This window comes from Halichondria panicea, chromosome 5 (genome assembly GCF_963675165.1).
Source record: "Halichondria panicea chromosome 5, odHalPani1.1, whole genome shotgun sequence".
NCBI lineage: Eukaryota > Metazoa > Porifera > Demospongiae > Suberitida > Halichondriidae > Halichondria > Halichondria panicea.
The window spans coordinates 5,351,424-5,365,322 of NC_087381.1; the positions used below are offsets into that span (position 1 = coordinate 5,351,424).

The following is a 13,899-nucleotide window of genomic DNA, read 5'->3' on the forward strand; positions in this document are numbered from 1 at the left end:
GGTAGCACAAATAGCCATTGTACACAGCACATGCATGCACTCATACTGAGCATAAGGCGGTGGCTACTGACATACAGTTTAGAGCAGCAGCCGCAGCCCACTTTGTGTAATTTGTTATCAGGAACTTTTCCTGGTGGAGTTGAAGCAAATCAAAGAGAAAGAAATTGTGGAGGATGGTAGTCAGCACCTGTGGACACACTTGTTATTTTTTCCAGTGTAATGTGTGTTTTCCTATCTGTGGAATACACTAATCATTCTAATTATAGAACCAGTAAAAAAGCACAGAGCCTAGCTTGCTCCATGTAGAGCAAGGCTCTGTGCTTTTTGTTATAGTAGACAATAATTATACTTGCATGTGTTGTGAAGAGGCCGCCTTGCTCGTCATTGTTCCTTGTGACAGTGATGGATGTCCGAATGCATGTTCTGCATGTGTCTCTATGATCTCCAAGACTCAAAACAGAGCTAGGAACATCTATACAGGGGCATAAATAATGACACAATATCTCGAGTTTAGTTCAAAATTTTTCCGAAGAAAATCTCCGAAGTATTGAAGATATATAGAGGATATAGATCTACATATTCCTGCTCTGGTATAGCTAAACCAATAGCACTTGAACTCTGCACTTAGTCAGCAAGAAAGCTCTGTCATATGAGTATATAAGCACTGTGCAAGGTCTAGTCAGCAAGGGACATCCAGAGCATGAGGATGAAGCTATTAAGTGGGGACCCCATATCGATGGAGGAGTGCAGCCTCAAAGCACTAGTGAAACTTAACAGAGAAACTCAAATGATAGACCATGATTGTTGTACGCACTCTTCTAAAAAGGCTGCAATGGCATTCCAAGTAAGCAAAACTAGGCATAACTCGAGAACTAAGAATTATTTTACAAATTCCCGAATTAAAATCCAAGAAAAAACATGACTAGAAGTCTCTTATCTGCTCTTGGATTTGTGGATTTACACATGCATAATGCTAGCCTCGATCCCAGGCCGAGTTTTCGCTTTTATAACGGCTAGGGGAACAACTGGGCCTGGTACTAGTTGTCTGCGCATGCGTCAGTCGTTCGTCAGATTCTGACAAATGGATATTCTCGTTCACTTTCGTGACATTTATATTCGTGTACTATCGTGTACTAGAAGTCAGTTCCCGTTTTATCATTATTGGAATCGATTGGAATGGCTCTTAGCTGAAGCTTCTCTCTTCTCTGAAGCTTATTCTGAAGACTGAACAACAAGGGAAGAGGTATAAAGCTTTGTCAAGCTTATTAAGGTCAGATATTTTTGTGTGGGCCCTATGGCCTATAGTTTCATCATTATAATATGGTGGATCAAGTGAAGAGTGTGAGCTAGAGAACTTGGTGCTGCCATCATCAGCTCGTCGACAATGACACTATAACCGAGAAATTTAATATGTATAGATCTACACGTATTTAAAATGTCTACTTCTCTGTACAGGAGCAATGGCTAATATCCAGCTATCCCAACAGTGCTCCTCTTGGCTATACTAACGGACGAGACTGGACAGTTTGAGGTAAGGGTTTAACCGTCTTTGGTTTCTTTTAATATTGTCCTATACTCACAGACACAGGACTGGAGTATGACCTGCTCATTCGAGCGTTGCTGGGTAGCTCAGAGACATCAAGAGAATCTACGTTTTCTCAAGCAATGAGTTACGAGTTGGGGCCTAGAATCAGAGAAGTCCAGCAGCCTGCTAAATCTTTTTGAAACGTAATTTGAAGGCATTCAATCATCCTGAAGTTTCCCTGGGTCACTGTAATTGTGCTGCAGCACAACTGGCAACTCCCCAGGCCTTTGTGAAGCAGCTCCCTATGTGCATCTTTTGTGTACTCACTCTGTGCATTTTCTGTGTACAAATTTCCATTATTGATTTATTAAATATTTTTGCCGACCACAAATATACAATGAAAATTTGACGCATGCGCAGACAACTAGTACCAGGCCCAGTTGTTCGCCTAACCGTTATAAAAGCGAAAACTCGGCCTGGGATCGAGGCTAGCATAATGCTTGATTCGAGTTATCAGGGCCATAGACAGTGTGGCATTTTAGATCTGCTGTGATTGATCTGCACATGCGCAATGCTGCAGTGAGCAAGCTATCTGATGCGCATGCTCACTGCAGAGAAAAAGTGATAACCTGGTAAAATTTACAGTTTCAACTACACCTTTGCAAAGGTCGTAGCAGTTTTTAATCTTTTAGGTAAAATTCATCGCTGTATGCGAAAGTTCCAAGACCATTTCACCTTTTAAGTGTAAGTTGGCCCGACCACTTCAAACTTGCTTGCTTGCTCTGGGAAGCAAGAGTATGCTCTTAGCTCAAGTTCAAACTACCTTTTAGTTCCATGAATAGTGAGTGCCACAGGAAGTTACAAAAGTTACCTAGCCTCGATTCCAGGCCGCATTAAAATACGAATGTTTTGCGAGCATCAAACATTTGCGATTTTAGTTTCTTTAAGGCAATAATATATAATGTGTACCCTAGCTAAGCCTGCTTATTGATAGCTGCAAGAGTGAGAAAAGAGCTCCAAAGCTCTGCTGATGCAGCCTAGCCTCGATTCCAGGCCGCTCTCAATTGAGTTAGAGGGGCTGGGATTGAGGCTAATTTTAGACTGGAACTTTTGGCATCAATCGTTTTTTAACAACGATCATGGTCGATCATTACCTACTCTTTGAGTTTTGGCAACCTCCCACTAGCCTCGAATCCACGCCGATTAAAAGTACGTTTTTAATCGGCGTGGATTCGAGGCTACCTCCCCACCGCAACACCTGGGGTGCTTCGTTATGCCTCGGTGCGCATGCGCAAACAAGATATACGGTGGTATCCGCTAAACTGTATGCCCCCCCCTCTTATCTTTTGGTCTGTTGCTTTTGTACATTTGTATTGTTTGATATTACATGAAAAAAAAAGATATACGGCAGTGTGTGCGCGTGTGTCTGTGTGCCTGTGTAGACTGCTATTATGTGCTGATAGGGTTAGGTCCAGTAACCATCACAGACACCAAACACAACTAGTTGTCAACAGATTCAGCGACAGAAAGCGTGCAAAAACATTATCTCATAAATCAGTCGCCCTCTATAACGTAGATTAGGCCGCCCAACTTTTAGAGGGCGGCTAAAATATGAGACTAGCTGAAGTGCCGTTACTGCTGAGTCAGCAAAAACGAAAAGCAATTTGGCCTGGAATGTCATTAAAAGGTCATAATTAGTGAAAGTTCGAACCTCCTCTGGATGTGAATGAAACAGGAAATCCACGACAGTGCACTGATAAAAGTCTTGGAGCTCACTAGCACTGCACTCAGCTCAGCAGCAAGAAAATTAAAGATCTACAGCCAAGTACGTACATCTGAAGAGAGTGAAGATTTCAGTAAATAGTCAAACATGGTGAGCCTTGAGAATAGTAACTTTCTGTATTTAATTGCATGCTAATTTTAGCCAAGTACCTACACGTGGTCATGCACACACACTTATAGCTAGCTAACCAATGCAGCTGGATGAATGCTAGCATTGTGAGCTGCTTGTTTACTTGTACACATGTATCCTAGAGTAGTCAAAATAATGTGTGCCCCTAAAAAATTAATTAATTATCATCATTATTGTCTAAATGATGCGTTTGTCGTTCTGTACCGAGGCTGCTTCGATAGTGGTTTACAGGTCACCCTCTATAATACAACCAGGTTAATTGGTCCCAAACTCTCCCTATAGCATGCGTTTTGACCTGTGTTAGCATCCTTTTTAGCATGCACTCCATTGGTCTGATCACTCCTCAGTGATGTGCCCACGTCACACTGCATGGTCGGTGGTCGTTCATAAGAATGTTTCTATTTATGGACTCCTGGTACTAACAGTAACCACCTCCTAGTACTAGTTTAAAAGAGGCAACTTTGTGTATTGAGAGGATCGAAAATGGCCACCACTTGCAAACATTTCTGTACACATCTCACTACGTTGGGTTTCAGTTATTCACTGTATTAATTTATGTGCCAGTAATGCACCTATCAATGCAAAGCCCCACTACCCCCCTCCCGGGACAGGGGGGGGCTTTGTCAATTATGAGGTGCAAAGGACTCTCCCCCGGGGCTATTTTATTTGACAAACCCCTGGCAAATGACAGTTGAACACAATAATAATTGCAATACTTTAGTATACAGAAAAACAGCTATGATATACTGACTTTACAAAGTTCCCACCCCCAGGGCTAGGTTTTACTAACAAAGCTCCCACAAAGCCCCCCCCTTGTCCTGGGAGGGGGGTAGTGGGGCTTTGCATTGATAGGTGCATAAGGGGTTATTTGTTTTGACTTCTACTTAATACTTGAATTGAGTACTCAATGAGCTGCATTTTGTACAGCGTATCCTTGTCATTAATTTCAAGTATGTATATAATTATGTATACTAGACAGTGTGTCATACAAGATTTTGAAGTAGAGGGGGAAATAAGAGAACATTTTGCTAAAAAAAATGTCAACTGTTATTTCAATACCCTGTTATAGTATGTAAAATTGCCAGCTATGGACACTCAGTCATAAAACTAGTACCTGAATGCAAAAAAAAGGGGGGGGGGGATTGGAGCTAGGGTAGGTTCCCCCCCTGCATGACACCCTGCTATAGATTTTGCAATAATCACACTGCAATCTTTCTTATAATTATGTTGGGCTTGGAATATGTAGCACTGTTAGAAAGGCTGTGATTGGATCACCAGGAAACTTTTATCATCACTCTAATTATCACTCCATAGCTAGGCTAGTTAATACTTGTTTTGTAAAATACCCAATTCTGTTGTAAAGTTTTGTGCACATTTATATAGTATCTCTCTAGTGAAACCAGCTAGTGTACAAAGCCTCCATAGCAAGTGTTAGTACCTGTGTTACATGTAGCAGGCCACTGTTGGTTTAATTGTAACCATTAATGTGTGTATGCATTTACAGTTTTCGAATGGGCCTATTACAAGAGCTGTTATTCCTGAGCACAGAAATTCTTCACATTATTCTGAAGTGTTATGTAACTTAAACTATGAGTGTGTACCTATCTCGTGTTTATGGTCTCCTGACACACGATATTCGTACCAGATTAAAACAACACGAATCCATGTCTGTAGGTAATCTGAGTATGCGTTTGTGATTCCTCAAGTCAAATTAAATATGATAATAGTTACGAGTTCTTAGCATAACTCCAGCTAATTTAATTTGTACAGTTTATTTTATTATGTGAGTGGGTCTTATTGCTCAAGTGTTAATTGCTGTGCGCTTGCAGTGAAACCCACGAATAGAGTTCAGTTTCAGGGTTAGGTATAAGAGAGATATTTAATACTCTAACACTACACTGTACTAGCTGTGTGTCCCCTTACTATGGGTGTGTGAATATGTAGTGACAATCATGAAGGCATCTGTCCTCCATTCACTATCATGTTCTCTACACCACTAATTTTGTCTGGATGCTTTTGGGTACATTATGTTTACCTCAAGAATGTATATACTCATGTACTTAATCCAATAGTGATGTTTACCAACATTAGCATTATCCATTAGACCATGCACCTGGTGAACCCCATTACAGCCTTTTCATTCCCACTTCCTTTATTGATTAGAACTCATCATCACACCTTCTGCTCTGCCTCTGCATTTATTTACACTCCCCTTTCTAGTTTACAATTCAACATCTATAATTTCGCTTATTACCTTATTGGCCTATGTTTTAATTGCCTGAGTGAGTGCTGCAGTCATAATTATTGAAAGGTGACATCATGCATATTTATTTAGACACAATTCTGTGTGTCCCATTTCCAAGAAATTTCTCTGAGACAGTACGTTGTATGGTTTGGGAAGGAAGTGTTTACACTCTTGATAAAGGTCATCACTTTAACCATCCACCATCCCCCGTGTTGCTTTGTATGGTACTGTGCTGTGCTGTGGTTAGTGTGTGAGGCCTCATTAGGGTGGTGGTTAGGGCAGCTAGGTACACGATGAGCTGTACATGCAACTTAGATTTTACATTGTATATCACTTGCATTGCTTTAATCTGGAAGCAAATGACAGTTTTGTTGTATTATTGCAGTGGTGTGGTTGAGTGATGGCTATGGTTAGGGCAGGTACATGTTTAGGGTGGTGAGCTGTACGTGCAACTTAATCACGTGCATGCATGGCTTTTGGAAACTTCTTTTTCAATGACGATATTGTCTTTTGATTAGTTTTGAGCACATGACCTATAGCTATTATGTAATCCTATAGGAGATCCGGTCAGTTTATGTGTCTATATATACAAATTACCTCATATATTGAATATACACACCACCAGTTGTAGTAACACATATAACTGCACTCTCCTTTACACTTAAGCAGGCATGTGCTATCGTCATGGTTATGTGAGGTATGTGCATGATCAAGTAATTAACAATTAAATTAAGTTTTCCCCAGAGTATTACCCGTGCATGTCCTACGCTGTTCCCTCGGTAATACTTCTGTGCACCCACTCGTACACGTATTACAACTATTTTAGAGCTCATAATCGGAGGAATGCTATTTTTAATAATAAGCTAATGTGCTCATATCTGCTCTTGTAATGTTGATTTAATTTGCTGTGTAAGCAGTACATTACGTAGTCTATCCAAAATGTCTAGTTGTTTTAAGAATACCATAGTTGATGTGATTATGATTCCATAGATGCTTGCGTAGGGTAATACCTGCTTCCCTGTGTCACATGACACCTAGTGACGTGTGTACGGTGATCTATGATCTATCATAGAAATTGTCGGTACATTTTATTTCCATATTATTGTGTGGATCGAGTCATCTGGACAAACACACGCAATTTAGTCGTAGCCCTGAACATTTTCCAAGAGGGCTCTTTGTGAACTTGGCAAGAGTAACGACCACCCCACTCGTGATACATGCAATGTACTTCCTATGTTTGTACTTGACGATAATGCTCTCTGGAGTTGCCAAATTATGTCAAGCTCTAATCGATCAGTTATGCATGATATGCAAATGGGAAGCACTAAAGATCCTCCCTGAAATACGGACACTCAATTAAGTCCCAGAATAGAAACCAACCAACCACTGAAATCATGACACCTTGATAACCATGGAGGGCACTCCATAGGTCCCCGAGGTATTCCAAGTTGTTAATTTGCGTGGTTCTTACACCCATAAAAGTGTTAAAAAGTGTTAAGTGGGTGTTTGTTGATGCCCTACAATAACAATATTTGCACATTGTGTATAGTGTCTGCCATTGTGTGATGGAAGCAATGCTCAATGACTTGTGTTGGTTTGTTAGTACATACATTGATAGCCATGCATGGCGGTTGTGTCTCTCGCCTTTTCCTGTCTCTTGTGAATGTTTTACGTTGCACGTACCATATGCATAATGGTGTACAGTGGAAGTCACTTATAAATTATGAGAGCACCTTTTATAGTTAGTTATAAATGGAAGTCCTTTATCACCAACTCTATCACATCATGACTATCAACCCTTGAAATCAGGACACCTTGATAAACAAGACGTGTTTCTATATCCATTCCATAAAGTCAGAGGTTTCATGGGCAACTACAGATTTATATTTTGGTCTGTTTTACTTTTTTTCTGCTATGATATAATATAATGTTCTCCTCACTTGCACACACACAGTCTATAGATTCTCTGCCACAAATGTATGGCCATGTCTTCGAACCAGCTCTTCAAGATATCTCACTGAAGAGGTGCGTCTACAACCTAATTATTATTATTAAAATATCGGGACAGTGAAACCTGTTTTGGTACAGCCAGCTTAATGGCCTCCATAGCCTGTGCTTGGACCTATGTTAGCAGCCTCTTTATTACAGCCACTGTTCAATGGTGGCCACTATAATAATTACAAACAAGCTGCACTGTATTGACATATCAACTTTAAGTTGAAGATATTTGATATGAGATTTTACTTACAAATTAAATATTTGCTTGTTGTTTTGCCTGGGATCAATTTTCAACCTAATTAATGATTCATAACGTACATGTACACTGTAATATGCCATAGACTTTCAGTCACGGGCTGTTTTGCCACACACTAGGCAATGTGTGTGATAGGATGCTTACAGTTTAGCAAGTATTTGAATGGTTGTGCGAGTTTGGTAAACTTGAGCACTGCCAGTCATCACAGTAAGTGTCTATCAACTACTGGCGCCTGTTATTCTGTTAATTGTGATCTCATCAACCCACCACGCATACATGTAGCATCACACAGTAAACTATGCATAATTTATATAACATTCATTTTACCAGCCCTCCATATTTGCTCGCAATGTAGAGACATTAACTCGATTAGCCTCAGGGCTAGAGACGCTCCCCCATGCAAACATGCGTGTCACGATCGTGACTTGTTGTCGCTCACTTGATACGTGGGGTGTAATTCCAGTAGCTGTTTGTTACACGAACAGAATGTGTGGAGGAGAAAAAAATGTATACAACTTGTTCCAGCAAATGTGTTAATTAATTGCATCAGTTGCCGTAAAATTACCTGATCCCTGGTATGATAAACCATTCCTATAGTTATACTTGTAATGTATCATTTTGTTGTGGCTTTCGTAGGCTACTATATTATTGCCTGCATCGATGAGCATAATTATAGTCATGCAAGTATCCTGTAGGCGCGTGTACATAAATCAGCTACAATTTCGTATTAGTCACTTTCTATTGAAATTCCTATTATAGTGGGTTTTAAGTGACATCTGCTGGTCTAGTAGAATGTGTGTACTCTGAGCTCGATCTGATACCTCTCCTCCAGCAATGATTTCCCATGTTAATTTTTGAAGGTGTCATTTACATACTCAACTCTACACCTCTTTCCGCTAGTGAGGTCATAAATTAAACCTTGCTCTCTTGCATCATAAAATCATGTTTCTGCTCGTACTTTGACTCGGTACATGCACACGTAGGTCATACATTCATCAGTCATTGCAACTGGGGGACCAGACACCTTGTCTTTAAATAGAGAGGCTGCCTACGTAACTAGTGGAAGGCACTCTAGATCTGTAAGAGTGGTTTCCCTAATGGTCTAGACTGTCCAAAATAATATTGTACGCATGCACAGATGAACCCCATGACTCTTGAACAAACAGGACACTCTCCAGAAGCTAGGTCCCAATATAGTGTCCACATTAATTTTAGAGTTTCTACTGTATACAGTATAATATACTGGTTGAGTGTAGGAGGTTCCACTACATACTGCATTGACTTGTACTGTACTAAATTGTCATGTCTCTAATTGTCAACCTCCTTGTGTGCATAGGTTTCGTCTCCGTTATTGTTCTTACGACGACTGCTACTATCTCCACTGGGACAACCCAGTATGCCGCCCACTCGCTAAACTCTACGGACTGAGTGAGGGACTATACGCGTCGTCAGGGATACAGCGACACCAGGAACAGGGAGAAGATCAGGTGAGTCTACTACAATAGAATCAGTGGGTAAAATTGAACATAATGGGACGTTTGAATTTAGTGATGCATGTACACAGTATGGACATCAGGGAGTGTTCACACTTTAACAGCCATGTAGTACTAACATGTCCTGCATGGTGTGCTAACTACTTAACCTTATGTATGCATTGCCAAGTGGATATCCTCCTTTTGAGTATACACAAGGAAGTGCATGTCCTTTCATCTCATCATGTGATCTAATACCAGTGAAGATTGACATTTTTTTCCTTCTAAGGGGAGAAAGTCATTTCCTCTTTTAATGAGCTCAACCTACTGTCATTTTTGCAGCGTAATTGATCTACTAATCATTTTATTGTTTAATTATCGGAACCGGGTGGGACTATAATTGTTGGCCACAACAGACAAAGTACTGACCACATTACATGTACTGCTGTGTCTGATTTATTGGAAGAGGCCATTCCACGAAATTAAAAATGTCGAGCTATAGTAATCAGTATAATAACATGCAATGAACATGCGTCGCAGGACATTTTGATAGATTCTTTTAAAATATGCATGTAACTGTAATCAAACAACACATTTAAAAGTTATTTAAGTGAGTATTCGTACGTAAACTGTATGATTATAGCTTTGACATGCAAATAATGATGACTCCTTCCCTCTGTCGTGCTCTGCACAGCTGAGATACCTCAGCCTCAGTGAGGGTGTGAGCAAGGCCTCTCTGGAGTGGGTCATTGACTTCTCATCTTGTGGACTAGTCATTCACCAATTGGCCCTCAGGTCTCGCTGTTCCTATGACAACCAGGCGAGTGTCTCCCTATGTGTGCGTGGAGACAACTCCATCACTCTAACACCACAGTTTGGAGGTGAGTATCATCACACGATTGAGGCGCTGTTTTTGTCTCGGGGGGGGGGGGTTAGGATGTACATGTACACATACTATAACACAGATACATTTTGTACCTCGATCATGCCCATAATTATGATCTAACTGATTTCGATCCCGTGTATAATTTTCATTGGGTAACTAGAACTAGCATTTTATATCATACAGGTACCTATGGCTGGCCGTATTCCTGGCATAATTATTATTATGAAATTGTACACTCACAGAGACATGCTGTGAAACTTGCGTGTTTATTAATCGTGGTCACCATATAAGCAGCCAGGTTAATGGACCATCACTCTGTAATAATAATAATTATATACAGCCAGGTTAATGCCAATGGACCCCAAAGTCTCCATAGCGTGTGTGCATGTGTTTGGACCTGTGACATAGGCCTAAAGAAAAAATATTTTGAAGCATTCTGTGTGTGTGTGTGTGCATGTAATTTGATTCATGCCAACATCCAGAGTGCCTCTTTTCTGTGTTTGGAAGCATTTTTGTTTTTAGTCTCTGTTGACATGACATTTGACACATTACAGGGCTGCATCCAGGATTTTGGATCAGGGGGGCAAATTGGGCAAATTAAAAATGTAGGAGGGGCATCAGAATTATAGCAGTACAAATGAATCTGCCAGATCCTAGTGGGGGGGGGGGCGAATTACCCCCCTCACCCCCCCCCCCCCCCTCAATGCATCCCTGCACTATATACCTCATTGTGTGTGGTGGGCTCACAAGTAATGTGCACAGATACAGGATGTCATATGCAATGCACAGATACAGGATACCATAATTATCCCATAACAATGTAAACTGGTCTAGAGATGTGGTTTTCCTGTTTACCTCTCTTACTAGCACACACACTGATATATCATACATCATGATGTGCACTGTATGTGGGTGGTGGTAGTGTCGGTAGTTGGCAACTACCACATTTCATGCATCCATTAATATTGCTAATAGTGATAATTACAGCATTCTGTATGCACACACGCACACGCACACACACACACACACACACACACAGATCAGCACATGGATCTGAACTGTCTCGCTGGGTGTAGCCGTGTTTCCATAGTGATGACGATAGAGTCTGCCCCTAATGAGTCAGTGAGGCTCCTCCCATCTTTTGAAACTGACGAATCACCTCTGGACATCATCGTGGACCTTATGGTAAGTGTGGCAAGAGTCTGTATTAAACCACCTACTCCACATACATACATGCATGTATACAGTGCTCATCTCTTAATTAAACTAACTAAAAAATGGGACAACTTGTATCATTCTATGAAGGATAGTCGTCATAATTAATGTGCATTGAAATTTCCTCTTTAATAAAATAATTATACGACGTATGTATTGTGATAATTACAACAATTATAATAATGTTCAACTCCCTCTCTTCAGTGTCCGCGTAAGGATGACGAGATATATGCCGGAGAGCTGTTGCTAGGGATCAAGTACACGTCTGACAGGTCACCTAGTGACAACGAGTCCACCAATTCTCTCCTCAGCAGTGAGGGTGTGGAGGGGGCGGGACATCTCCAGGTGCATGTTGTGGAGGGGGCGGGCATTGTGGACGAGGACACACACAAGCCGTTCAACACTCTGTGCAAATGGTAAGGAGTGTTATCTGCACAAATGCAATATAACCTGTAGGGTATGTGCATGCGTGCAATTTGTTGCCTTAATTGATCTTAGTACACATGAAAATTCCAATTATCTGTACCTATACATAGCTCCAATAGACGTATCAATAGTATTTAGAAAAGGCCTAACTTCCCTTCCTGTCTCTCTCAGTGACATGCTGCCCAGCGCTGGCAGACACAGTACTCAACACACCAGCCCCAAACACAACGCTTACCCAACCTGGACCAAACAGTTTGACTTTGAAGGTGTGTGTGTGTGTGTACTCATCCATAATGTACAGGGTGTCATACAGGGATATCCCCCTGGCTCAATTTGCCCCCCCCCCTATATCAGTTAATAGAGAAAAAAATCCTGTATACACCCTCCCTGATGTAGCTAAGTAAAATTTATTGCTAGCAATCATCGAGTGTTCGTATTATTTTGGCCAATATCAATCGTGTAACTTTTTGGAAGAACACTGTTTAGGACAGTTATTCTGTGATAGGAAAACTGTAGTTGCTCTCAATATCGAAAGTTCCCCCATATCAACATATACCACCAGCACACACTGTAGTTAGTCATGTCATGTTCTCTCTGTGCGTGCAGGTCTGTCCAGAGTGGACCTAGTCAATGGCGGCCTGGAGGTCATACTGTACGATCATCACAAGTTCAGTCACGATAACAACATCGGGGGCCTGCGAATGTGCGTACCCCAGAAGAAACTGCTTATGAAGCACCTGAATAGTTCACTGTCAGCTAACAACTCCCCCCTGGGATCGAGGGGAAGCTCGCCAGCACTTATTGAAAATGGTGAGCACATGACTACCCATGGTCACCATGTAAGGGAAAGGGATTCAAGTAGTCGGTATAGACAGTTAAAGAAATATTCTCACTATAGTTGGTAAAATTCCAACTTTGTATTTAATAGTCTAGCAGTGTATAGTCAGTGAGTAACCCAGCTGTTGTTGCCTCTGTGTTGTCAGGTATACATGTATATATAAGATACTCATTAGACAACGATACTAGCTGTCGATCTGCACTCATAATTATTGTACCGCATAGACTTGGTTATAATAATTATTACTGATCGACTGATACTCAACTTATTACTGTATAATGTATGCATGCACACTGTACCGATACCATTATTCCTGCATTCATAATTATAACTCCTTACTTTCCCACCCACCCACCCACCCACGCATGCAGGTGACTCTCCCTACCACAGTGACGGAAGCCTATCACCAATCCTCCTTTCGTCTAACAGTTTACAATTTCATAACCCATCACCACGAAACTCCGCCTCCCTTCCCAACCACGGACGTAACTCAATACCAACCTCCATATCACTAAATGCTGTAAGCCACACCCACTTATCACCCGAGATCACTCGAAGATCCCAATCTCCAGATGTCAACACACTCTCCCCGAATGTCATCCGACGTACCTCAAGCGGTGGTAGAGCTGCAAAGAATAAATTCCGTCTCTCTGGAAGTCATTTAATGAATTTGTTCACGCCCAATTCTTCGCCACGCTCGTCACCGATTGGTCGCCGAAAGATATTCAGTCGGAACAATAGTATCGAGTCTGAGTATGTTCATTGGTGGATGGAGGACACACCCACCACAGAGGTACGACACTGGCAGCAGGTGATGGACAAAGACGGAGAGTGGGTCTATTTCTGGCACCTCATTAGACCAAACCTCAAGTCTGCAAACTGAACAAACTTAATTTTTGCTTATCATTCATTCTGCACGCAGCTATCAAATTATTTTTATGCACACTGAGTTTTCATATACAAACTGCTTTTTTGCTGATAATAGATAATGAATATCTTTACAGTATATTGACTCTCACTATTCCGGCTCTCTGAAGCACGGTTTTGACTGGCTAGAGACCTTAATTGCATGATCATTATAATTTTGATATTAAATTGAGTCCATGTCCATGATCCAAGTCGTGGT

At 41.1% G+C, this 13,899-nt stretch overlaps 1 protein-coding gene and 1 long non-coding RNA gene across 2 annotated transcripts; both read left to right on the forward strand.

Annotated features, from left to right (window-relative positions):
• Positions 1 to 1,022: 1,022 nt before the first annotated feature.
• LOC135336105 (uncharacterized) lies at positions 1,023 to 1,916 on the forward strand. Its single transcript, XR_010394700.1, has 3 exons — positions 1,023 to 1,270; positions 1,456 to 1,531; positions 1,583 to 1,916. It is a non-coding gene; the product is annotated as an uncharacterized LOC135336105 (long non-coding RNA).
• A 1,324-nt stretch (positions 1,917 to 3,240) lies between these two features.
• LOC135335985 (uncharacterized) lies at positions 3,241 to 13,785 on the forward strand. The gene is made up of 9 exons (XM_064531731.1): positions 3,241 to 3,398; positions 7,637 to 7,707; positions 9,273 to 9,423; positions 10,103 to 10,289; positions 11,334 to 11,479; positions 11,714 to 11,925; positions 12,107 to 12,201; positions 12,542 to 12,745; positions 13,145 to 13,785. Exons 1-9 carry the CDS (start codon positions 3,396 to 3,398, stop codon positions 13,654 to 13,656), a joined length of 1,581 nt encoding a protein of 526 aa, XP_064387801.1. The 5' UTR covers positions 3,241 to 3,395; the 3' UTR covers positions 13,657 to 13,785.
• The last annotated feature ends 114 nt before the right edge of the window (positions 13,786 to 13,899 follow it).